At 39.4% G+C, this 24,456-nt stretch overlaps 1 protein-coding gene across 5 annotated transcripts in view; it reads right to left on the reverse strand.

Annotated features, from left to right (window-relative positions):
* ATP8A1 (ATPase phospholipid transporting 8A1) overlaps positions 1-24,456 on the reverse strand; it is an 83,089-nt gene that overhangs the window by 55,743 nt on the left and 2,890 nt on the right. For 2 of the 5 annotated variants that reach the window (XM_082238069.1, XM_082238067.1), the window contains exons 2-7: positions 12,466-12,580; positions 8,908-9,007; positions 6,505-6,603; positions 5,401-5,446; positions 4,514-4,554; positions 435-508 (exon numbers count right to left, since the gene is read on the reverse strand). In XM_082238069.1, coding sequence (XP_082094195.1) covers positions 435-508; positions 4,514-4,554; positions 5,401-5,446; positions 6,505-6,603; positions 8,908-9,007; positions 12,466-12,580 — 475 coding nt within the window. Of the gene's footprint in view, positions 1-434; positions 509-3,018; positions 3,089-4,509; positions 4,555-5,400; positions 5,447-6,504; positions 6,604-8,893; positions 9,008-12,465; positions 12,581-24,456 lie in introns of those variants that run through there. The other 3 variants (XM_082238068.1, XM_082238070.1, XM_082238071.1) reach the window with 3 other exon arrangements.

Here is a 24,456-nt window from a genome sequence, read left to right on the forward strand (position 1 = left end):
CTGCACATTGAACCATTTCAAAGAAACAGTTTCTTTTATAATATAGCATTATTAAGTATGGTGTAATTACATACGTAACAGGAAGGCAAGAAAAGCAAATTCTGGATGTTCAAATATGCTTGCATTTGTGTTTGTTACTGAAATCCTATGCATGTTAACTCAGAAGTATGTCCCATTTATTTAAATGGGGTATATACCACAGTAAACATGGAAAGGATTGCAGTCTTAATAGTCTTTAAGAACTCAAGGTGAAATAGTCCTATTACTTAAGCCCAGGTAAACCTCTCTTGCTCTCCTATTTTATACGAATGCTGCATTATTTCTAGAATTCAATTTCTGTACACAATTAATATGTAAATGGTTGATGGCAGAAACACTGCTTTGGCCTAAGAGGACCCACATACACATTTGTTCTGAAACTGGTTCATTCTAACCTTGAAGACAGACTGATGAGATCAGCTGGGAGGTGTTCCCCATTGGTCACTTTCACTATTTCCCCTACTGCAACCTACATGTCCCAATTTAAAATTTTTAAAATGATTATAACACAACAAGTAAAGGGCAGGAAATCAAACGGACAAAAGACAAAAAGAGACAAAAAGTTGGAAATTACTATACAAAGTATGTTAATAAATGCTTGATGGCTTTTTTTCAAAATCTATTTTAATAGGATCCAGGAAAATATGGTAATGATATAGACATATCAGAATTAAAATATTATTTAATAAATACATATATTTAGGTACAAACTCCTAAGGGAAAAACAACAACCCTTAGAATAGTTAAAATGTAAGCACCTGGTTATTTAAGATATGCAGTGGCAAAGTCATGATACTGTAGCAATTAGAATTATATTGAGTTATGGGGAAAGGCTATGGATGCTTCTGGAGTCACTTCTGGAGGATTCCTTCCTAGATAAAGAATTCCAGTACAGTGGATCCATTAACAGCACATAACCATTACTACTGCAATCCATGTTTCTCCAAGGTTCCCAGAAAAGTATTCCCATATTTTCTCAAGAAATTAAAATGAACACTAAATGTAAAAATAACAACCCCCGCTTGATGTCTCCTAAGAATTGATTTTATTTTGAAATTAACACCTTATTTTAGCAATGGAATAGGACATGAGGAGAATAATAATAATAATAATAATAATAATAATAAGAAGAAGAAAAAGAAGAAGAAGAAGAAGAATGTTGTCAAAATTCTGGACATCGGCTTTTTAAAACTGAGCAGGATTCATGTTCAATTAAAGCAAACATGCTTCCAGTTTAGAATGGTCCCTGAAGTAGTTATTTCCTCTCCAGCTTTTTTCTTTAAAAATATCCATTCTGCTGGACTATGAATGGAAGGGTAAAGGAACAAAACAAAACATAAAGCAATTCTTCTATTGCATGAGATGTGGGATGTGTACCAGAAGAACCTCTTCTCTATTTATTGGGCTAGTTGGCAAGGCCAATCAATAAAAGCTATCTCCTAACACCAGCATCAAATAGAACAATGGTGGAACAATGACTGTCCACTTACTAAAGGATAGTAAATCCAAAATTGGTTGTCTGGTAGGCACAGTCCGGCCCCAGAATTGATTAAAAAATAATAATTAAAAACAACAATAAATTGAAACCAGATTAAAACACATGACAGCTTCTATATGTCTGGATAGGCTTGGCTAAACAAAAGTGTTTTTAGCGTATAATACAGTGAAGCTAAGGGACGTGGGTGGCGCTGTGGGTTAAACCACAGAGCCCAGGACTTGCCAATCAGAAGGTCAGCGGTTCGAATCCCCGGGACAGGGTGAGCTCCCGTTGCTCTGTCCCTGCTCCTGCCAACCTAACAGTTCGAAAGCACGTCAAAGTGTAAGTAGATAAATAGATACCACTGCGGCAGGAAGGTAAACGGCGTTTCTGTGTGCTGCTCTGATTCACCACAAGCGGCTTAGTCATGCTGGCCACATGACCCGCCGGCTCCCTCGGCCAATAAAGCGAGATGAGCGCTGCAACCTCAGAGTCGGCCATGACTGGACCTAATGGTCAGGGGTCCCTTTATCTTTACCTTTTACAGTGAAGCTGCCTGCCTGATGCCAGTAGCCAGGGAGTTACAAAGTAAGGGTGGCTGTCTGAGTCTAGACTTTTCTCTTCACTTTCCCTCATTCTAGAATTACTGGGAGAGGAAAAAATCCAGCAAATGGACGTTCTCACTTCCATCCTGCCAGTGAGAACACAGCAGGGCTCTGGATGAGGCCTTTGATTCCTTTGCCCCGCACCTTAGAACTGCAGCCCCCAAACCCTGAGACTTGGATTGAAAAGAGAATGCCCATTAAGACAGTAAGCCAAGCAAATATGGTAATATATATATTGGCCTTACAAGCCAATTCATACTGCGAAGTATAAATAATAGATGCTTCATTTTAACAAAAACAACATTTTAGCAAACAACAAGTAAACATTATGACAAATTGTTCACTTAACATCTTCAAAAATCTTCTTTTAAGGTTATTAAAAGTCCATATAATGATATGGTCTAATAGATTTTGAAAAAAGTGCATCCTCTAAATATTTGGTCTGGACTTGTAAATAAAGTTGTGCAAGGAAATAAAGATAAACAACCTCCATGATTAAATCTTTCAAATATTAAATGTAATATTTGGCATGCTGACGTTATGAAGAAACTGGATGTTTTTTCATGTGTGAAAACAGTCGCCTCAGAATACCCCCAATGGCATGCTTTCTAGTCTTCTAAATAACTTTAAGTATTAAAATACTTTTTGTGTAAACAGCATCAGACAGATTGGAAGCCTCTGTCCTATAAGGCCTTTATCCAGACATAGTAAGTTAATTTTGTTTAGCTTGTAAATTAATAATTTCAGTAATGCAGTATTTCAGTACTTTGAGCCAAACTGGGAATAGAGGTAAAAGGTGCTTCTGTTTATTCTTTATTTCCTTGAAGCATTTATAAAGGCATTGCAAGGGTAGAGAAACCAGCCTCTACACCAGAAGCGTTGATGGGTATTCTCTACCTTGATGAGAGTAGTACAGTATCAGCAGGTATATATTCTGTGCCTTTAATTAAAACTATATCTCCAACATCTACCTGAAAGAAAACTAGGATTTGGTTAATAATCTGAGACTAACAAACAGCTCTTAATCTTTTTCCTATATTTAAATATGTGTTGCCTAATAAAACTGGCAAACTACTTAAACTGGAACTTGCAAAGGTGTTCCAAAAATACCAGAGTTCCACTGCAATAAATTGGAAGTGAAATCTCATCTGTCTATATTCTTTCTCTACTTAACAGATTGGTTTTCCTCTGCATGGCACAGGGAGGAGCAAAATGATTACACCTTTGGTCTGTTTAGACTAGTATTGTCTACTTCAACTAGCATTTGTTCTACAAAGCCTCAAACAGATATTATTTCCCAGCAGTAATACTTCGGATCATATTAATGATAGGATTGAATCTGAGACCTTCTGCATGCAAACCATGTGATCTACAATCACTGAGCTATGGGCTCTTCCAAGCAAAATTACTGTATTGGAGTCCCAGCAGGATAATTATGATAATGGTTAGGAAGATCTTTCCTGGTCAAAGCATATAATGGAGAAAGCCCAGCTGAAACTTCTGAAGGAGAGATCAATCACTCTTGTGATTATGTAAACTTGATTAAATCATATTTAGTGAAATTAAAAAATACGTAACCCTTTTTAATTTTATTCCAGCATTCCATTTCTTAGTCTTCCCTAAATATATCTTGCAGTCAGGTTACATGACTCATTTAATGGACAACAGAATTGGCTTGTACCAGAATAGTTAAGCAAGTGAGGCAATAAATTCATTATTGTGGTGTTTCATTAGCACAAAGTTGCATTGACACTAAGGGGAGGAGGCCACTTTGACCAACTTTGGAATGAGACAAGGAACCGTTGGAAAACCATTACCTCCCTCAACGACCTTTGGTGGCAGAGCAACATTGCAGTAGGGTTTCTTTGAATGCTCACAGTGTTAATTACTACTGCTGTTCCAACACAGGGAATAGGTCCAACTCACAGCACCATGAAAGGCACAAGTTATCTTTTTAAAGAGGCACTGGGATGCATTTGTGTCAGATTCAGTACTAAACTGCCTCTATGTGGAAATGCATGAAAATCTACATATTTCACATATTAAGCCATACAGAAATGGTCTTAAATAAAGAAATAAAATTCACATTTAAAAGTAGCTTTTCTTTTCTAATTTACTTTATTTCTATTGTTGGTGCCTTTCTTTGTGCAGAAGTTGTATTCTGCATGTATCAGAGTTGTTGCACAAGAAGACTGAAATGAAATCCTAAGATGTTCTTCCCTTTGCACAAAAGCTTGTGTAAGCTCCTGCATAAGACTAGAACTTCAAACAACCTCCCTAGTACTATGCCTAAACTGGTAGAACAGCACCATCAGGTATTTTCCATCTCTTCTATTTTTGGATCAAATCCAGTATTTACACTTTTATGCTGAACACTAAAGAGATCACCTACCTTTTCCCAGTGCACAATTTCCCAAGCTCCATTTCTCAGTACTAAAAAAATTAAAAACCAGTGAAAACACAAATGTTGATATTAAATAAAACCAAACTATAGGCACGGTTTAACAAAACAATTTATAAATAACTACAAAAATGCATCACATTATCAATAAAAGCAGTCCTATACTTAACATGTGTCAACATAGAGACCATGCTTATTGACTAGAAAATGTTTGTGGTTCACCTATTTTTATTTTATTTTCGCACAAAATTCTCTCTTTCAAGAATGGAGCAAAGAGCAATCCTAAATCACAGGTTGGCTGGAGGGGGTTAGGGTTTTATGGAATTGTCCTGCTGTCAGCAGTGAAAATGCTCCCTGGTGGGTGGGTGATCACGTTCGCTGTAGAGGCCTACATTATGCCCAAGAAAAGCCCCGCAGACATAGATCTATCATCAGTGGTGTTCCTGCTGGCAATAGCCAGGGTTAGGTCTTTCTAGGAATGGAATGGGGACCCTTCATTAGACAATGAGGCCCCAGGAGCAGGCTGCCCATCTACACCAGCCTGAAGGTGGTGTAACCAATTGTCCAATGGATTCGGGGGTGGGGTGGGGACACTTCCTGACCTGGCTGGTAGATTTCCCATCATTTCATTCCCTCTCCTTCCCCCTTAGGACTGCACTCTTCTCAACAACACAGATGCTTTTATCCACAACCACATTTGAGAGATGAGAAATGAGGCTTAAAGTAGCCAACTTTCTAGGTAGAGCACAGTTCATATTATTCCTGTATCTATACCTGCTTTTCAAAGTAGTCATAGTAACAATGGAAGCCAAATTAATTCATATGACTTCAATTTTCTTCACTGTACATTTTTAAAAATTGCTGTGGCATGTCTTTACCTTGAATTTTCTTCTTGTTCACAGCATTATCAGCTTTATGCCTTTTCTGAAACAAAATTGGACAATGTTAGAAGCTACTGTACTGAAATACCAGAATGCTGCGCTATTTTGGGGGGTGGGGATGGGTAGAAACTAAAAGTGAAAGCCGTTTGTTTAGGAATCTGTGTCTGGGAGTGGGGGATTGGGGTTCTTGTCACACAATGGTTCATTTGCAGCACTGCCACTAGATTCTTGCCCTAAGCCAAGATGGGGAGCAAAAATATAAGCTCTGCAATCACTCTCCACTGCCTAGACAAAGGGCCAAATGCATCCTTCCAGGACAGTAGAGAATGATTGCAAAGCTTATATTTCTGCTGCCCATCCTGTCCAGCTGGGAATAAGGTACTCATTCTGGAAGAGGTTACCCACCACTGGCTTTCCTTGATTCCCAACTAACAATCCAATGCAACAATGAAAACCTGATGGTGCAACTTCACATCAAACTACATCTTGTCATCCTCTCCTAGTTGACTGCATAGGAACAAATATACCCAGATCCATCGTATTCACACACACACACATACCACAAACAAGGCAGTCAATGGATCCATAATTCTAACAACCTTTTTGTTTTTTCAATAGCAGCTTTTGACCCTAGGATGGGGACACCCACAAAAGTCCCACTTACTTCCAAGTAAATATGTACTGTAGCTTGTCACGCTTAAGATCAATTTAATCTAATTGGTCTTAGCACATACAATATTATATCTAGGATTGCAGCTTTAAGAATTGATAGCATTTATTAACACCTTCGTTTCTAGAAATTTTATCAATATCAATATAAAAACAAAGCAGCATCCCAGGCATAAAAGAGTTACAGGTCTTTTCAAGTGAAAAAAAAATTTTTAATATATCAGAAAAGAAAGGATATTAGAAGGGCATGAGAAATGTATTTTGAAACAGCTATTACAAGATGGCGGCATCATTTTTAAAAACTTGTAGGTTGGATCCAAATATAACCTTCTGCACAAGGGTACCTTTGGATTCTACTCAACGTAATTTACAGAATATACATTATTTAAAGATAAATACAAGGATTTAATGTTACTTGGAAAAAATACTTACAATATCTTCTATTATTTCTTTTACAGCTGCTACAATTAAAATAAATAAGAGCGGAACCAATGTTGTATAACGTCCAGTTGGAGAAACATCGGGAATTTGCTAAAGAAAAAGAGAGGATGGAAATGTAGACTTCATTGAGAAAAATATTATTTAGTTGTTATAAGCAGAAATAAATAACAATACAAAACCTACAGTTTAATACAAAAACCCACTTTTAAATGTAAAATGAAAATTCTCAAATACATGTTGAAAGTTTGAATGAAGCAACAGGCATTTCACTTTTAAATGGGAAACCCTGGGATAATGTTGCTATTGTTCCTAACTGCTCAATACTCAGCTTTTTCCACTTGCTACTATATTGGCCCGAATATAAGCTGCACCCGAATATAAGCCGCACCTTTAAAATTGGAGGGGCGGGGAATAAAAAAATTAAAAATACCCGAATATAAGCCCATCCATTCCTCACTGCTCCTGGCTGCATACCGGGGGGGGGGGGGCCTGCGCTGCATTGCCATTGGCCTTTCCCCTTCCTCATTCCTCACCACAAGCGGCTTAGTCATGCTGGCCACATGACCCAGAAGCTGTATGCCGGCTCCCTCAGCCAATAAAGTGAGATGAGCGCTGCAACCCCAGAGTCGGCCACAACTGGACCTAATGGTCAGGAGTCCCTTTACCTTTACCAGTGAAGCTGCCTGCCTGATGCCAGTAGCCAGGGAGTTACAAAGTAAGGGTGGCTGTCTGAGTCTAGACTTTTCTCTTCACTTTCCCTCATTCTAGAATTACTGGGAGAGGATAAAATCCAGCAAATGGACGTTCTCACTTCCATCCTGCCAGTGAGAACACAGCAGGGCTCTGGATGAGGCCTTTGGTTCCTTTGCCCCGAACCTTAGAACTGCAGCCCCCAAACCCTGAGACTTGTATTGAAAAGAGAACGCCTATTAAGACAGTAAGCCGAGCAAATATGGTAATATATATATTGGGCTTACAAGCCACTTCATACTGCAAAGTATAAATAATAGATGCTTCATTTTAACAAAAACAACAACAAAAAACCAAGCAAACATTATGACAAATTGTTCACTTAACATCTTCAAAAATCTTCTTCCAAATACTGCTTCCAAATACTCCTGTCACCCTACTCTTCTGCTCTCCCAATAACCCATATCTGAGGAGCAGTTTGCCAGCCTACTTTCCCAGACACAGGGGCGGAGGAAGGGTGGTGCGGTGGGGACGGTCCGCCCCAGGTGTCACCACTGAAGGGGGACACACAAACTGCTAGGCGGCACTCACAGCGTGGCCTGCAGAGTGCCCGAGCCACACATCTCTCCAGGGAGTGAAACGGTGGCTTGCGCACCCGCAGGCTCTGTGCTACCCCAAACGGTCCGCCCACTGCCTCCTCCTTAGCTGTAGGGTGGCTGAGTGGGAGGAGGCAGGCAGACTCCTTGGGGCCCCCCGCAGAGTGTCCTGCGCCAGCTTGCTCCACCCTGTGGGACGGTTGGCTCCACTCCCAGATACAGGGGACAAGCGCCACTCCAGATGCCTGATCGGCTTGCTCCGCAGCTGCCCAGACACTGTCTTATTCCCCTCTGTCCCCAGGTACCCAATTATTTTAGTGCAACTCCTTGCAAAAGAAGCAACTGCAGTGAGAAGCGGTTTGTAGAAAAAAAGAATTCTAGGTACTATGGCAAAGTCCTTAAACAGTGTGATGAATAGACACACAAATTTCCTTTTCTGTTAGTAATTCTTAATTTTGGGTCAAGTGTGAAAAATACAACTGTTAAAGTGAGTGTACAGTAAGCTTCTATTACAACAACGTGACTGCATCAGTAAGAACATTAAACCGTGGTTTAGTCTTATGTAGATAAGCTGCAGTGAGCCAAAGCAAAGAGTTGGGCTTGTATGCTCCCCGCTCCCCTTTCCTCTTCCCATGTGGCAGAAAAAGGACTTTGGCAAAGATCAGTTTCACTTTCAGAGAGTGTCAGCTTGTTCTGTCATATGCACCAGGTTTTAAAACATAACAGTTTGTTGTGAGCCAGGATTCCATGATCATATGACACAACAAGCCAACATTCTTTGGAAGTGACAGTAAATTTGTGGGAGGGGAGTGGGAGAGCACATGAGCCCAATGCTATACTTAAGTCTTCTGCAGCTCACCTATATAGTTGGCTCAGCATTACATGTGAACACAGACATTATGCATTTGTAAAAGCATCACAGTTTATAAACACGACAATTCTCCAGTGTTAAAACAATGCATTTCAAAGACATTTCCCATGAAGTAGTACCACACCACACAAATCGAATGGATGAGGACCTGGCATTTCAGGGACATTCAAAGCAATTTTATTTTTGACATAGAACAATTGAATATTATTAAATATATATTTACCTCGTCTAGCTTACCTGAAGCAATGCAATGAAAAGAAAAAAGGCATTAGCAGCTCTTCTGAACTGGGAATAGAGGAACCTCGGCAGGAATGTGATTAAGTTGTATTTTGCAGTGCTAAGAAACAGAGATTAAAACTGTATGTAGTTAAGAGATAAAGATAAAAATCACACAGCACCCTGTATTCAGAATGCACTAATCCATAAGATACCTTTCAGTACTGTGGAGACAGTATTATGGAACAGTCACTGCTCACAATGTATAAATATTTATTTTTCCTTTTTGTGGTCTGCTTAAAACTATTTTGCAGTTTCTCACAGTGGTTCAAATTGTATCCAAGAAAACTCAAAATGAGCCCCAGAATACAGCCATTTTCAGTGCCATATACATGCATAAGTTTTGCCCCTGCTCACTCTACTCACCAACCACACCATCATTCCTCCACTTTAAGCTCCTAGAGTTTGCCCTTCTCACCCCATATAACTACCAAGTTCACTTTTCAACTTCCCAACCCCATTTTTGAAGCCACTTCTCCCTGCTATTCTGCAGACCTACCTTATTTTTTGCCCCATAGGAAACACCTAGTTTTTTTGGGGGGGGGAATAAAGGAAAAAAAATACCCCCCCCCGGTGCGGGGCTGGGGCGGGGGAAGCCCGAGCTGAAAAGGCTGCTATCCGTTAGCGGCTCTCCCACGGCTGAGCTCAGCGCACCCCAAGCTTCTGGGTGCAGGCAAGCTCTCCGCTAGCCGTGGGAGAGCTGCGTCTCCCACAGCTAGCGGATAGCTTCCTGAAGCCTGCATTCACCCCATAAGACGCACACACATTTCCCCTTCATTTTTGGAGGGGAAAAAGTGCGTCCTATAGGGCGAAAAATACGGTACTTTGCAACATATTCCCACCTCCTTATTGCCCTCCTGTTGTTCTACCCCCTTTTGCACACAGACCACTCCCATGGTAATCTCCTGCATCCTTCTGCACATAGTACTCTTTTCACCTTCTGCCCAATTATGAAGCCACAATCCCCTCCTATTTGTCAGACCCTTTCATGCCTCTGCTTTTGTCTTCAACCAGTTCCCATGCCTCCTACTCCCTGCTTTTTTGCAACCACTTTTGCACATTCATTCCCTTCTCCCCCACTCCACTTTCCTCCTCTCTTTTCTCAACTCTCCCTTACGCGCACACACCACCTCCATTTCCATGACTCCTCCTCTCTCCTATTCTGCAGCCACAAGTTTTAGCAAGGATATGTACCCAGGGGAGGTCTGTCCCATTCCACTGCTTGGGGCAAAGTGGGAAGGTGCTCCTGCTGCAAAGCCTTGGTTACTGGGGTTGTGTGGCTATGGAGGCTTTCGATGAGATTTTGCAAAACTTTGAGGAACTCTCGCACTGCCTTGTAGGATCCTGCCACCATAGGTGGCTGCTTCAGCCCCCTTCATGTGCAGGCTGGCCCTTGTTGTACCCATTTCTGCTATAACAAACAAGCTAACACCAAAAGGCCTTTCAACAGGGCCTTTCCTAACTCCCTTCTCATTTTACTCAAACTTATATTTTAAACTGCCACCCCATGCTTGCTGTATCCAAATTTCTGCCTCCTCCATTCCTCAGTTGCTTCATGTGAGAGAGATCAAGGATGCAGAGCCATCAAATATTCCAAAGTATTCTACGCAAATCTCTGCAGTAATTTAAAACCACTGTTTTCCTCGCAGTTTCCTCCATCCCTAATCAAGCTGTTGTGTTGTTTTAAACCAGCACTTTCTCCCTCTCAGTGCTTCTCCCTTCTCACTCCTATTGCCATGTTTGTGCAATCTACCTTCTCTTCTGTTTCCCTCCCATGCCCTGACTTCATGCAAATCCAGGATCATGATGCAGCAAATCAAATCCTTCCATGGGAACTGTGTGATGACAGCCTTATGCTTTTATGTATATATGGAGGAAGAAATCCAGAATGTATTTCAAAATAAACTACACACAGTTGTTTAATCATGTGATATAATGTCATAACAACTTGTGCACATGTAATTCAAATTGTTCTATGTGTTTATACTGAGGCCTCAAGGTGTTGTTGCTTCAGATAATGCTACTCTGCAATGTCCCAAGCTCTCATCTGAAGTAATTTTGCATAAGTAAGTCTATTGTACTTTCTCTCCATGGCTCTTCATCAAATGTTTGTTCTTAAATCTTTCATTCTATTTCCTTCAATATCCAGTAGATGGCGTTAGCATATTAGACACTACACTTTTGTTGGATGAAAAAAATGGAATATTGTCCTCTCTCCTTTGAGCAGGTGTCCACAATATAACTTGCCAGCATGCCAGGAGCAAGTGTCCCAGCAGCCTTTCCTTCCCTTTTCCAAAGCGCATCTTTCTTCCAAGTCCTCTGCGCTTACCAAAGAACTCGACACAGTCTCGTCTCTTATGTGGATATGTGAAGTACATGTGAAATAGTGGGCGAATCCCCTGCTGTTTCTAACCTTCTCCAAACTGCTGCATAAGTGAGACAGGTCTTTGCTTCTTCCAGTTGCATGCCTAATGATACGAAGCTGGCACCCCCTACAATAAGTTTTAAGTACCAACTTAAGCCTTGGTTATTTCAGCAAGCCTTCCTAGGAAAATGATTTATTTTTATAACCTTCTTGTTGAATGAATGAATAAATGATCTGACCAGTTTCACTAATACACCGCTGACTTTGGAAGCAGCTGCAATTAGAAAAAGCAGCACACCATTTCCTTCTACAACAGAGTTCTGCCCATCTCCATTGCATTTGTAGCTACTGTATAAAGCTACTGTTAGGGTTTGATCTATCCCACCTGAGGCCCAGGGAGCATGCACTCTCAATATCCTCCCATTGAGGATATTCCCCACTAGGGAAGCTATTAATAAATTAGCTGCACAAAATGCTCATCCCTCCCGCCCCAAAGCTACAATGAATGTTTGTGTTTTGAGAACAAGAAAGAGATGAAGGCATATCCAACAACAGGTCGGATCCGAAGCTTTGGCAATTTGAGCTCCATTTGCACAATATGCCTCTGATTTGGAGATATTCTCCTACCCCATTGCATCTCCCTGAGCTAACACATTCTTCAGGTTCCTCTGATCCTCCAGAGAAACTTGGGAGAGGACATGGAGGTTGCAGGGAGGAACAGAGAATAGGAAAGATTCTTATAGGAATGGCTTTCTGGATCCCATACAATATTTTTAAAATGAATAATAACCGTTTCAGTTTAGCACTGGTGCCTGGGTACTAAAAACAAAAAATAGCAACATCAATCTCAAACACTCTAGAATTTATTGTAGCTTTGTTTGGAAAACATTAGGAATGTTCTTCTTTCAGGCATCAATTATTATTAACTTCCAGTTAACTGATTTAACTGCTAACATGAATCTCTTTTTACAAGTCCTCATTCAGAGTGAATTAACTTTTTCTAAGAGTAGGTAACATGTCCTGCCAGATTTTTCTTAACACTCCCATTTCTTTAAAACTGTACATAAATCGTGACAATATAAAATTGTAACTTAATAAAAACAAAATTAACAACTGCAAATTATAAAGAGGTTATAAGAGTTAGTTATAAATACCTGACGTGATTGTTACAAAATTTAGAGAATTGTGGTTGATTGATAAATATAGTTCTCACTTCTTCCTGATCAGCTAGTGAGGTCTTCTCTGAAACATCATCTGTCTTCTCATAGCCTGTAAAATATTAGCCACTTAATATACAATTAAACATATTTATAGCACAATGACCTACATAAAAACCACTGGGAGAACTAATCCAGAGGTTTGGGTTGCACCACCATTTATTTACATGCAAATGACATGCAGCTCTGCCTTATATCCCAGGAAGCTTTGGATTTAATGAACTGGTATCTGAAGGTAGTTTTGTTCTGGGTGAGAGAAAATAAGCTTATGATAATCCAGACAAGCCGATAGCACTATGGGCAAGAATCCTGATGTATCTGGATGAATGTGTGCTACCAGTCTTGGCACTATCTGTGAAAGCATTACCGAGGAGTGCATTTTACCATATTGCAACCCTATCTAGAGAAGGAAGATCTAAACTGGGGGCTCATCCACATTTCCATTTGTCACATACTTTCAACTCACGGGTTGAGAGGTGGTGGGGTGTTTTTTTTGTCCTGTTGCAAAGCCACTGCTGAATCTGAACAAACATCAATCAGGGTGTATGCAGATTAATGTCTGCTCAGATTCAGCAGTAAACAATGGGTTTTCCTAGGAAAAGTGGCAGGACAAAAGAACCTCTTGGACCCATGTCTTGAAATCATGAGACAAACGGAAGTGTGGCTATGCCCTTGGTTACCCATGCACTAGTGACATCCAGACTAGACTACTGTAATGTGTTTTATTAGACTAATGTGATCTGCATTTTAAAAGGGTCCAGAAATGTTAACTGGAACAAAATGTGGCTGCTCAGATGTTGGTGGAGCAGGGCAGTCACAGCATGTGATGTGGCTCTTACATAAATAGCACTAGTTGACAGTATGCTTTTGAAGTGTGATACAACTTTAAAACAGGGTTGGCAACCCTTTTTAAATGTTGAGAGCCACATGTTCTCAATCAATTGTTAAGTAACCTGAATTTCTCCCGCCCCCCCATCCTAACCCAGCCCACCTCTGGTTTCAGCTTCACCCAGATTCTTGCCTTGCCATTTCCAAGACATTACCCAAAGACTCCCCTAATTTTTATTTGGGATATCTCAATGATTTCCCCTCCCACATTCCAGATTACTGCATCATTTATACTTAATCATTAAAAGCTCACAAATCAAGTTCTGAGAGCATTATTTAAGCTTTCACTCCCTACTTGTCAGCATCCAGAGGCATCTGGCTGGCAATGGTTGGAAAAAGAATGAAGGAGATTTGATCAAATGGAGAAATTCTGGTATTTATATCCCTTCTTATGGCCTGCCTCATTCTTTAACTTTTAAAATGCTACCAGACTACAACTTCCACTATTATCAATGGGAAACACATTCCGTTATTTTCAATGGAAAATACAAACACTCACCAAGATGGATCCATAGATCAGATTTGGTATAGGAAAACCAGTTACATAAGTGAGTCACCCTCACATAACCTCAATGATGCCAATGATATCACATAACCTCAATGATGCCATCAGGCACATATCGAACAGTACTTTCTTTTCCCCTAGGAAAAAGGTTGCTGGTACTCATCATGATCCTCTTCCCACTCTTTTCTCTCTCTCACACACACTTTCTCCTGTTCCCCCTCAATTAATTAAAGCCCCACTTTGCACACCCCTTCCCCTTCCTCTCCAACTTGACCCATCTGCTCTTCAAACCCACCCAGCATCCCGCCCTCCCTTCTCCTTCCTTCCACTCCTCCCAGCCACCAGCCACACCATTTGTGCTCTCTCCTATGACTTGCCTATGACAGCATGGAGGACAGCAAGCTAGCAACAGAGGCTGCTGCCTCCTCCCCTTTCTTTCTTTCTTTCTTTCTTTCTTTCTTTCTTTCCCTCCCCTCCCTCCCTCTTGCAGTCATGGAAAGAGCAGAGACAAAAGGCAAGCAGACCGTGTGCTCACCCAGCCACTTGTGGCGCAGTGAGGCAGCAGCATAGCAGCACCTTCAGGGGGAGAGCATGCATTGTGGGGCAGCCGAGGAGGAACGGTGCAACCTGTTGACTGAGAGTGTCAACTGCAGCACCGAACAAGGGCATCCTTTTCCTCACTGCTGCCTCAGCCTCCTGATTTTCACAATCTCCCTCTTAGCCACAGTTGCTTGCATGTTCTCTCCACCGTCCAATTATCTTATTGCAAGATTTGCTGGGGGGTGGGGAATTGTGCTGGTACTGTGATACCATTGAGTATCACTAGAAAAAAGCACTGAACACACAGAGGTTTCTGAGAGTGCTTCACGGTCCATTCCTACTGCCCCCACCATCCTACGGTCATTTATGGGGTTTGGAGGACATCTTCCACACCAGCATAGAGGCAACAGGTACACAGACCTCAGTTTCTGAGCATGCACCAGCTAAAAAGCCTCAGGAAAGTCTAGGGTTCTTTTGGACCTTTTCAACACCCTTATGCACTGGTTTTAACTCTATGTCTAAAACAGGATCAAAAGAAGGAATCTCCCCAATCTACTAAAAAATACAGGAGGGAAATGGAATTCATCTACAGCTGTAGCAGGGAATTAAAACCCCAATTTGAACTAAGGGCACGTGGGCCTTGCAGATTTATGTAAGAATTCCAATAATAAAGTACTATTCCCTCTCAAAGTTAGTCCCAAGATGCTGCTTTAGCAGAAAGATTTCAAGGACAAGCCTTCCAGGAAATTCTTGGTATCAGTATCCCTCTCCCCTAAGAAATTAAGCAGTGGTTTGGTTCATTGTCATTCTTTATCAACTGAACAATTATACAGATTGAAATGTTTGGCATCAAGAGACAGTTAAGAGGGTTTATCTAACTGAGTAAACGTTTGAAGATTTTCTCCTTTAAAGATACTGCCATTGTCATATAAGGACTTAAGAAATACTAGAAATATTTTGTAGTTCTAATGAGTAAATCCAAATAAGGGAAGGGGTGGTGGGGTGGTGAAGAGTAAAGTTCAATATTGTTATTATTCCATGGTCCGTTTTTTAAACAATGTAGAGACACTGTATATATAGCTTGTTTGGTCACAAATCACAAAGCCATAGTCTTGTAAAAGTAACATTTGTTTCAATGAAACTAATACACATTGCATCTTTCTGTTATTAATATATGTAGGGTTCTGCCAAGTATCAGTTCTACAAGAGTAGTCTCATTTAAAAAAATGTAAACTTATTTAAGTCATTTTAATTCTCCTTTGAAACATGAGTATTGTTCATTCTAATCATTTATATTCTGTTTTAAGCATGTTTCTTGAAAATATGGGGTAGATTATGTTGATAAAGTTATTGAGGCTCAGTTCCAGGTTTAGCTTCTGCAACAGAAAAATATACATTTGGCCTCTGCAATACAATACTATTTACAAAGCTTTTCTGCATTAATTTTTCCTCATTGTTCCTCACATTACAAATTGCATTCTTTGACTGACTCTATGCACATAAAGGCCTTGTAAGCCTCTAACAAGTAAGTTATAGTAATCAGAATAAAATTACTAAAATAAAGTATTATCTGTCTTAATTCTGTACAAAATTAGACGAGGGAAGAAAAGTACAGTAGTTGTTAACTGCAGCTAGATCAGTTTCTTTACGTATCTGTAGAAATTCTTTCTCTATCCAGGTTAATGTTTGAAATGGTAATATTTTGAAGATATCATGACATATTATTTATAATTTATCACAGCTTCAAATGTAAAATATATAAGCTCTGATCCACTTAGTTGCCAGACGTATAGGGAACCTTTTTTCCATGCATGTATGTATCCCTAGCAGCAACAAGAACAGTGTGTGCTAATAGGCAATGTACTTGGGTTTCTACTTTCCAATGCAATTACCGGCACACACAGAACCCTCTTTAAAAATCAGTAGCCATATCTATCAGCTGTTAGGGAGAGGGAGTTGGATTTAATTCTGCCAACTCATCAGCATGATTACTATTTTTTTTGTAGAGGGTTCCAGGCACGCTGCACATGCGCTGTTATAGACTGCAGCCAATCAGCAACCTTATGTAAGATATCTGTTGCTGAACCATAACATTTTTGACAACAGGTTTATAGTAAAATGAGCTTTCTGCACATATAAAAGTAGTGATCTTGAGATGCAGAATGAAGTCAACGAGGTGTTGAGAGTAATGGGAGATTTCAATTACCTTTACACAGATTTGAGTAAATGCATATTATAGTCGTGACAAAGAGGTAAAATTTCTAGGGACTCAAAATCAAGGGTGGAAAACCTGTGGCTCTTCAGATGTTGCTGAACTCCCAACTTCCATCAGCTTCAATCAGCATATCCAGTGCTAGGGGGTGATGTGAGTTGTAGTCCAGCAACAGGGCATAGGTTCCCCATATGTTTCTTAAATGACTAAACCCTGGATTTGTTGCTCATGGAACTGACCACAGGGATACAGACCCTGGACTTAATCCTAAATGGCACAAATTAGAAAGTGACTACAGTGGTATCAAATTTAACTTATAGTAAAGTGGGAAGAAGTAAGGGGATTGGCGAAAAGGAAGCTGAAAAGGAAATTGAACATACTTATTTAGATATTATTTATTTAAATCTCTCTAGAACACTTGCAGTTACTCAAAACCACCTTATTAGATGCTCTGCTAAAATGTACATCACAGATCGTGACAGGTCCCATCAAGTCAAGGAGGTTCCCATCTCATCTCCTTGCTTAACAAGCCTAAATGATTGCCCAATTGAGGAAAACAAAAAGGAACGCAAATTTGTGTTAAAGAAATGCAAGAAGGCAATGATGAAGGCAAATATATATATATATGAATGAAGAGCATATTGCTAAAGACCAACAATTTTAAAAAATCTTAATACATCAGATGCAGGAAACTGGATAAGGAAGCAGTTGAACCCAAAGGGTGTGAAAATTGTTCTAAAGGAGATTAGAGAGATTACATCAGTCCTCAATGCAGAAAATGTAGGGCAGATACTCATGCAGGAATGGACATTTTCAGGAAGGAAGGAACTGAAGAAGTACAAGCAGGAGAGTGTCATTGTGCTTATGTTCTGCTTGTGGGCTTCCTGTAGGCATCTGAGTGGAAACAGAACAGTGAATTAGATGGGTCTAACAGGGCTGCTCTTACGTTCTTATGACACACCTACCTATTAGCTATTAAACAACATAAAAAGTCTCATGATTCACTAGTACTCTAGATAAGAAAACGTACATAAGAACATAATTCAAGGTCCATCATTCTGTTTCCAACTCAGCCAAAAAAGCTAACAAGCAGGAAATAAAAATGGTAGTTATGTTCTACTGTTCATTTCCAGCATCTGCTAGGAGGCTCAGGTTAGCTGTTATGGATAAAAACAGCTGACAGACCCAACAGGAAGGTCAGCAATATTACACATTCCAGTCAATAGATAAGCAATTTTACATTCTTCGTGAATCCAATTGTGCCCTGGTGACTTGTTAGTTTTTAAAATTGTTAACTGGTTCTAAAATTTCACCATTTGTCACTTGTCTTTGGTGTAGCCCTTAAACAGCACTCTCTGAAAAAATATTTTTAGATTTTGGCACATTTTCAGGAAAATAATTTAGTTTCACTCCCATTTCCCTTCAGCACCCCCTTTCATCTGCACCATTCAGTAAGCCTCTAGATTTTTGTTTTTAAGTATTTAAATGCTTAGTAACTTTTATGTTTTCAGAAATTTGCTCATTTCCTTATTGTCAATTTACATTTGTTTTTCTGAATTTTGTACCCTTTTTATTTGGAAACTTTGTTGCCCCTCAATTCTGCTATGTAGCCATGCTGGAATATTTTCTCTAACCTGTGAAACTATATAGGAATATAAAATAAAGTCGATTTTATATTCCTAGATCTCACTGCCACTCATGATAGCAGTTACCATCATTGCTTTAGACTATTTTATTTGCCTCCATATTTACCTGTATCTTGGAAATTACGTTGTTCCCTGTTTCAGTTGTTACTATCGTTCTGCTAATTCACAATCACTTCGTGTATCTAATAAAATAGGTTCTAGCCATTTAAACCACATTAATATATTGGTCTTTAAGGTGGTACAAGTTCTGTGTTGGCATTGGTACAACTAGAAATAATCATTAAAGCTTTCCCAACACCAGACTTCCTCAAATTTGAAAAAAGGGAAGACAAGATTGAACACGTAACTTCTGGGGATTCAATTCAAATGTAGGTAAATTCTCTGTGCAAAATATTCTTGTTAACATTGTATGGCTTAGCCACCATTAAAACTTTTTAAACCCTTATTTATATAACTTCACAAGACATTGTCAATAAATAATTTATCTTATAGAGTCTTGGTTTCCCTAATGTTTTAGTAACAATCTAACACAATAGCTGCATTCAGGCATAATGCCAAAGCATACGTGCACATGTAGCAAATTATGATCTGCTCACACCATAATTTGCCAGCAAAACAAGATCAAACCCTATTTTATAAACAAACCATGGTTTGCTATCTTTCCATGCAAGGGAAAACTGACGGTTTCCTGAAAAATGTTAAGTTCTTCAGAAAATCACACCATAGGAGGAAAAGAGCGGGGGGGGGGAGGGGAGGAAGCCCAAGACTTATCACTGCTCATTCATATAACACCAAACAGTGGTTTGGAATAACATCTTAATGCAGCTAGTATTAGGTGCACTTAAGTTAACTGCAACCAATGAGGTTCAATATAAATTGCTGGAGTATGGATTTGCATTGCTTTGCTAGCTAGCTACTGTATTTTTCACCCTATAGGACGCACTTTTCCCCCTCCAAAAATGAAGGGGAAATGTGTGCGCAGCCGATGGGGTGAATGCAGGCTTTCGCTGAAGCCTGGAGAGCGAGAGGCTTCGGTGCGCACCGACCCCTCTCGGTCTCCAGGCTTCAGGAAGCTGTCCGCAAGCCTTGTGCGCCCGGCGGGAGTTCCCGCCGGGCGCGCAAGGCTTGTGGGCAGCAGCCTGAAACCCGAAGCACGGGGCGCACTCCGGAGCTCGTCCCATGCTTCGGGCAGATGTCCACAAGCCTTGCGCACCCAGAGGGAGTTCCCATGGGCTCACAAGGCTTGCGGGCAGCAGCCTGCAACCTGAAGCATGGGGCGCGCTCCGGAGCTCGCCCCGTGCTTCGGGTAGATGTCTGCAAGCCTTGTGCGCCCGGCGGGAGTTCCTGCCGGGCGGGCAAGGCTTGTGGATAGCAGCCTGTTCTGGGGGCTGTGGAAATATTTTTATTTATTTATTTCCCCCCAAAAAACGAGGTGCGCCCTATGGGCCAGTGTGCCCTATAGGGCGAAAAATACGGTATATTGAAACACTTTCATGCAAACAAATGAAATACTTAATATTAACCATGTGTAGTCTCCAGACCTGACTGTCTTAAGACTCATTCAAAGCCAGATGTTTCTGGTCTTACTTGCTGAAAAAATTACAGCATGTTTGAGTCTATAAAACACACATAGTTTATTTGTAACAATCAAATATTATTTTAGTTGAGAATATATTATTCCATATGGTCTTGCAAAAGCTACTGTTGTGAAAAATACTGTGTTTCTTGAATGTATGGATCTTGGATGAAGAAAAAATTATGAAGAACAAGAAATACATCCTAGTATATTTAACTTACATCTTCACAATGGCAGGATTGTGGTGACCTCAGTACAGGAGTGAACATTACAAGGCATACAAAATTCTGAATATATCTGATTATAAGAGATAAAAATGTTCTATTATTTCATCATTTAAATACTATTCTCCCTAACAAATGAAAACCACAACTCAACATAGAGGTCGTTTTGTTGGAAAAGGAGTATAGGAATATGATCTCTTATAACCCAGGGATCCTCAGACTGTCCAACTCACATCCCAGGCCTTCCTTACGCAAGTGTTTACATGCAAATAGGCATAAAGCCCGAGACTATGTGTTAAAATAAAGACTGGTCAACTTTATTCAGGGAGCTGAATAGAAAAATAAAGATCAGCCATTTTTTACAGACATATATATGAAATGACAAAATCACACAAGTCAGCTTTCCAAGTTACAAATTAAAATTACAAATGTGAGCTTGCAGGAAACTACTCTGAACATTTTCTGCTGACTAGCATCATTACATATTAACACGAGGAAGTGGTCAGAGCGTTCATAGCTCTATCGTTAGGGAAACAGTTAAAGTTTTAGGAACCAGTTCAATTTCTATCCCAAATATATATAAGCTTTTTGTTTTCACCAATTACTGAATGGAAAAGGGTATGAGGCTGATATCAGGTAGCTACTGTATTTTTTGCACCATAACACTCACTTTTTTCCTCCTAGAAAGTAAGGGGAAATGTCTGTGCGTGTTATGGAGGGTATGCCTACGGGTGGCATGCCTACGGATTTTCCTCCTCTAAAAACTATGTGTGTGTTATGGTCGGGTGCGTGTTATAGAGCGAAAAATACGGGTATGTTATTTGCTTCATTGCTTCGTTTGAAAAACTCAAAAGAACATATAAGGTGGTTTCATAGTTTTGTCATTCATGCACTGACAAGGTCCAATCTTTCTTAGTTTTATCACTGTAACAGGATTAGGAATTCCAAGGCCAATCATTAGCCCTGCAGGGAACACAAAGCTGTGCAAAATACTGAAACTGAACCATCTGAATATTAGACTCCTGATTACTCTTCCTATAGATTCTGAGATTTTACCAGACATACTCTATGTTTTAAGTCAAAGTTTATTTCCATAGTTATAAGAATAAAACCCTTTTGTTTTTTAAAGTGGTTTTTTAAATATCTCTGAGTATAAAGAACATAAAAACCAATAAAGATGTTATATAACGTTGTCTGCCCGCCCTTACTTTTCAACATTTACATTAATAATGTAGTCAAATAATTCTGCAATCCTGATTTCACACATACACTCCCCAATTCAGATTTATAAAGTACTGATTGTTCTATATGTTGATAATAGGGCAGTATTCTGTTACTTTTGTTAGAAAAAAGAATATTGAAAAGGTTTTAGGAGTACTATTTACAACTGACATATTATAAATTATTGCAAAACTAAAGTTCTGTGTTTTGGCAGGCACTCAAAAACAACATTTGAAAAAAGCAAATTTAACCCACCCTTTACTGTTAATATATTGATATTTGTTTTAGCCAATCCATCTTACTGAAAATAGATTTTGTTTCCTCAAAACTGTATGATGCGGGGTTCTTAGGCCATAATATAAAGACAGAAGAGTCTGGTTGGTTTGAATATTTTTGGAAGAACACTTCTGACTATATGCAACAGAGGTTTGTGGCTTGGGAGGCAATAAAATTTTGGAAATGTTACAAAATCATTTCCCAATAGCCTTGTTAGCCCTGTCTCCAATGACTCCAAAGCACACCCACACCCACCCTCACCCCACAAACCTTACTGGCTTGAATTTTGTTTTAGAAACAGTTTTACTGTAACAAACAAAAAGCTTTCAGAACAACAACAGAAAGTTCTAGCATCTCATGGCTCACTCACATAGCACCTTGTTTTTACCAGGGGTTAGCTGCATAACTGATATCTGTGAAAATTCAAAGACTAGGGACAAGATATACCATTTATGGAAAGAAACACTTTCAGATTATTTCTTGTCCCACCCTAAACTTCTACTATTGGAATTATGCTTAGTCATGCTCTCTTGGCTGAAAACAATCTGCCTGAGTAACTTCTGTGATCCTCCTTTGATGTGGATGGCAGAAAATTATTCTATTCCATTTGAGAGCACACTTTTATTTCCCATTCCTTCCAATGAGCATGAGTAATTCAAGTGATTGATAAGTTTAGGAGAAAGCAGACTTTGTGGGTCTCATTGCTGGAGAGTGAAATAATTACAAGGAAAGAAATAGGATCCTTGGGGAGGAAGGACAGGATATAAATATAATAATAAATACCTAATTTTATTTTTTGCTTCCAAAATAGAATTCTTAAAACTGAGAAATTAAAATTGTTGTTGTTTAATTGGGACCTTAGCTTCCTTTCACTGATGAATGGCCAAGTCAAGGCAATATATTATTTGTGAATACGGTTTCTAAATATGTCATCCAATCATGCTTGCAAAAATGAAAGGGAAAGCTGGCAGTCATTCATTCAAATTTATATCTTCCAGTGTTATTATTACAGTCATACCTCGGGTTGAAGTAGCTTTGGGTTGAGCGTTTTTGGGTTGCTCTCCGTGGTGACCCGGAAGTAACGGAACACATAACTTCCGGATTTTGCCGCTTGCGCATGCTCTCAAAATGATGTCACACGCATGCGTGGAAGCGGCAAATCGCGACCCGCACGGGTTGCGCTCGCTTCAGGATGCGAACAGGGCTCCGGAACGGATCCTGTTCGCATCCAGAGGTACCACTGTATTTCAAAAAAATTATACACTGCTTGATTGTAAAAAAAATAATCAAAGGGGTTAACAAAAAGAGAAAACTATAACATCAGGAGAAATTTACAGTACATTAAAACATACATATTAAAATTCACATCAGCTTTTCTAAAATAGCTCCCACTGGCATTATTATTATTATTATTATTATTATTTCTTCTATATCTTACCCTTTATCTGTTAAGTCCATATAAACTAACATGGGGATACTAACTACATTTAGTAATATAAAGCAATTATTATAGCTACTGCGGAAATTGTTTTGATATTCATATAACTGCCAAATAATGTGTTAGTTTTTACATTAAGTCCAGTAAACCAATGCTCCTCTATTGTACCAATTGTACTCCAATACACTGGTTCATTATTCATCTTATCAAGTGGCTCATGAATCCCAACAGATCTTCAAATATTAATGTCCAAAATTTTCAGCCAAGTTTCTTACTTCATATTTCCCCATCCATTTTATAAACTGATTCACATCGTTCCCAATATGAAAAGTTAAGCAATACTGCTTGTGCCTGCTTTTATCTGATTAGTGCTAACAAGTATACAATTCTTCTATGCAAAAATGTGAGACAACTTGTACTGAAACAGAGCATGACATAAGCCTTCGTGCCAATATTGTGTAAGCATTCAAGATATGGAAATACGATACAAAAGTTGTGGAACTATGAGTAATGCTATACTAAAGATGTAAACACATCATTGAATGAATGACTGCCAGGGCTCCCTTTTATTTTTGTGTCTGTAACTGCATGCAAGAGTACAAACAAAGCAAAAATCCAAGCAAACAAAAAAATTACTTTCATTTACAGGTTTCAGTTTATTATTTTTGTTACCAAACACTGAGACTTAATGTGTGAAGTTTTGTCTCTCTTGCTACATATTAAATAAAAATAAATAAGCAAATGAATGAAACCTTAAAATCATCTACAAAAATTAGACTAGATTGCATGCTGAATTAGAGAGGAGACATGATTTGAACATTTTGAAATAACTTTAGTTGCTATTATTATGGAACTTATGGGTAAAATGTGAATCTAAATCCTATAAAGTAGGATGTCCAATTTATGGGCCAATGAGGAACTATGGGATAGGTTAAATTATTGAGAAATCATCCCCATAGTGCAATGGTATGAGACTTCTGAGCTTCAGGGCAAGATGAGTAGCTTCCTTTGCATCTAGCTCTGAGCTTCAGCAGTTTGGTGCTGTAATGCAACTGCCCTATAGTACTGACTGAGGTTTAGGAATAGATGAGCAGAAAGCTCCACATCTACCCCAAAGCTAACTGAACGGAAGCAGGTGTTTTTCCTCCCCGCCTTCCTCTGCTGTACTAAAGAGCTGGTGAAGGAGAGTTGGGGTTGAGAGGTGTAACCTCAGTGCACACATCCCTATTTTTACAAGACACTTTAAGCAGTTAGGAGTTCTGCCTCCAAGTCTATAAAATCAGCCTCCTTGTACTCTATTAACTTCAAAAGGATCAGTGTCTTTAAAAACTCATACTGGTAAGGAGAGGGAATCATGGCTGAGTGATGCTCTTTGTGAGATATACATTCCAAAACTCACCCT

This window comes from Podarcis vaucheri, assembly GCF_965113315.1.
Source record: "Podarcis vaucheri genome assembly, chromosome: 9".
NCBI lineage: Eukaryota > Metazoa > Chordata > Lepidosauria > Squamata > Lacertidae > Podarcis > Podarcis vaucheri.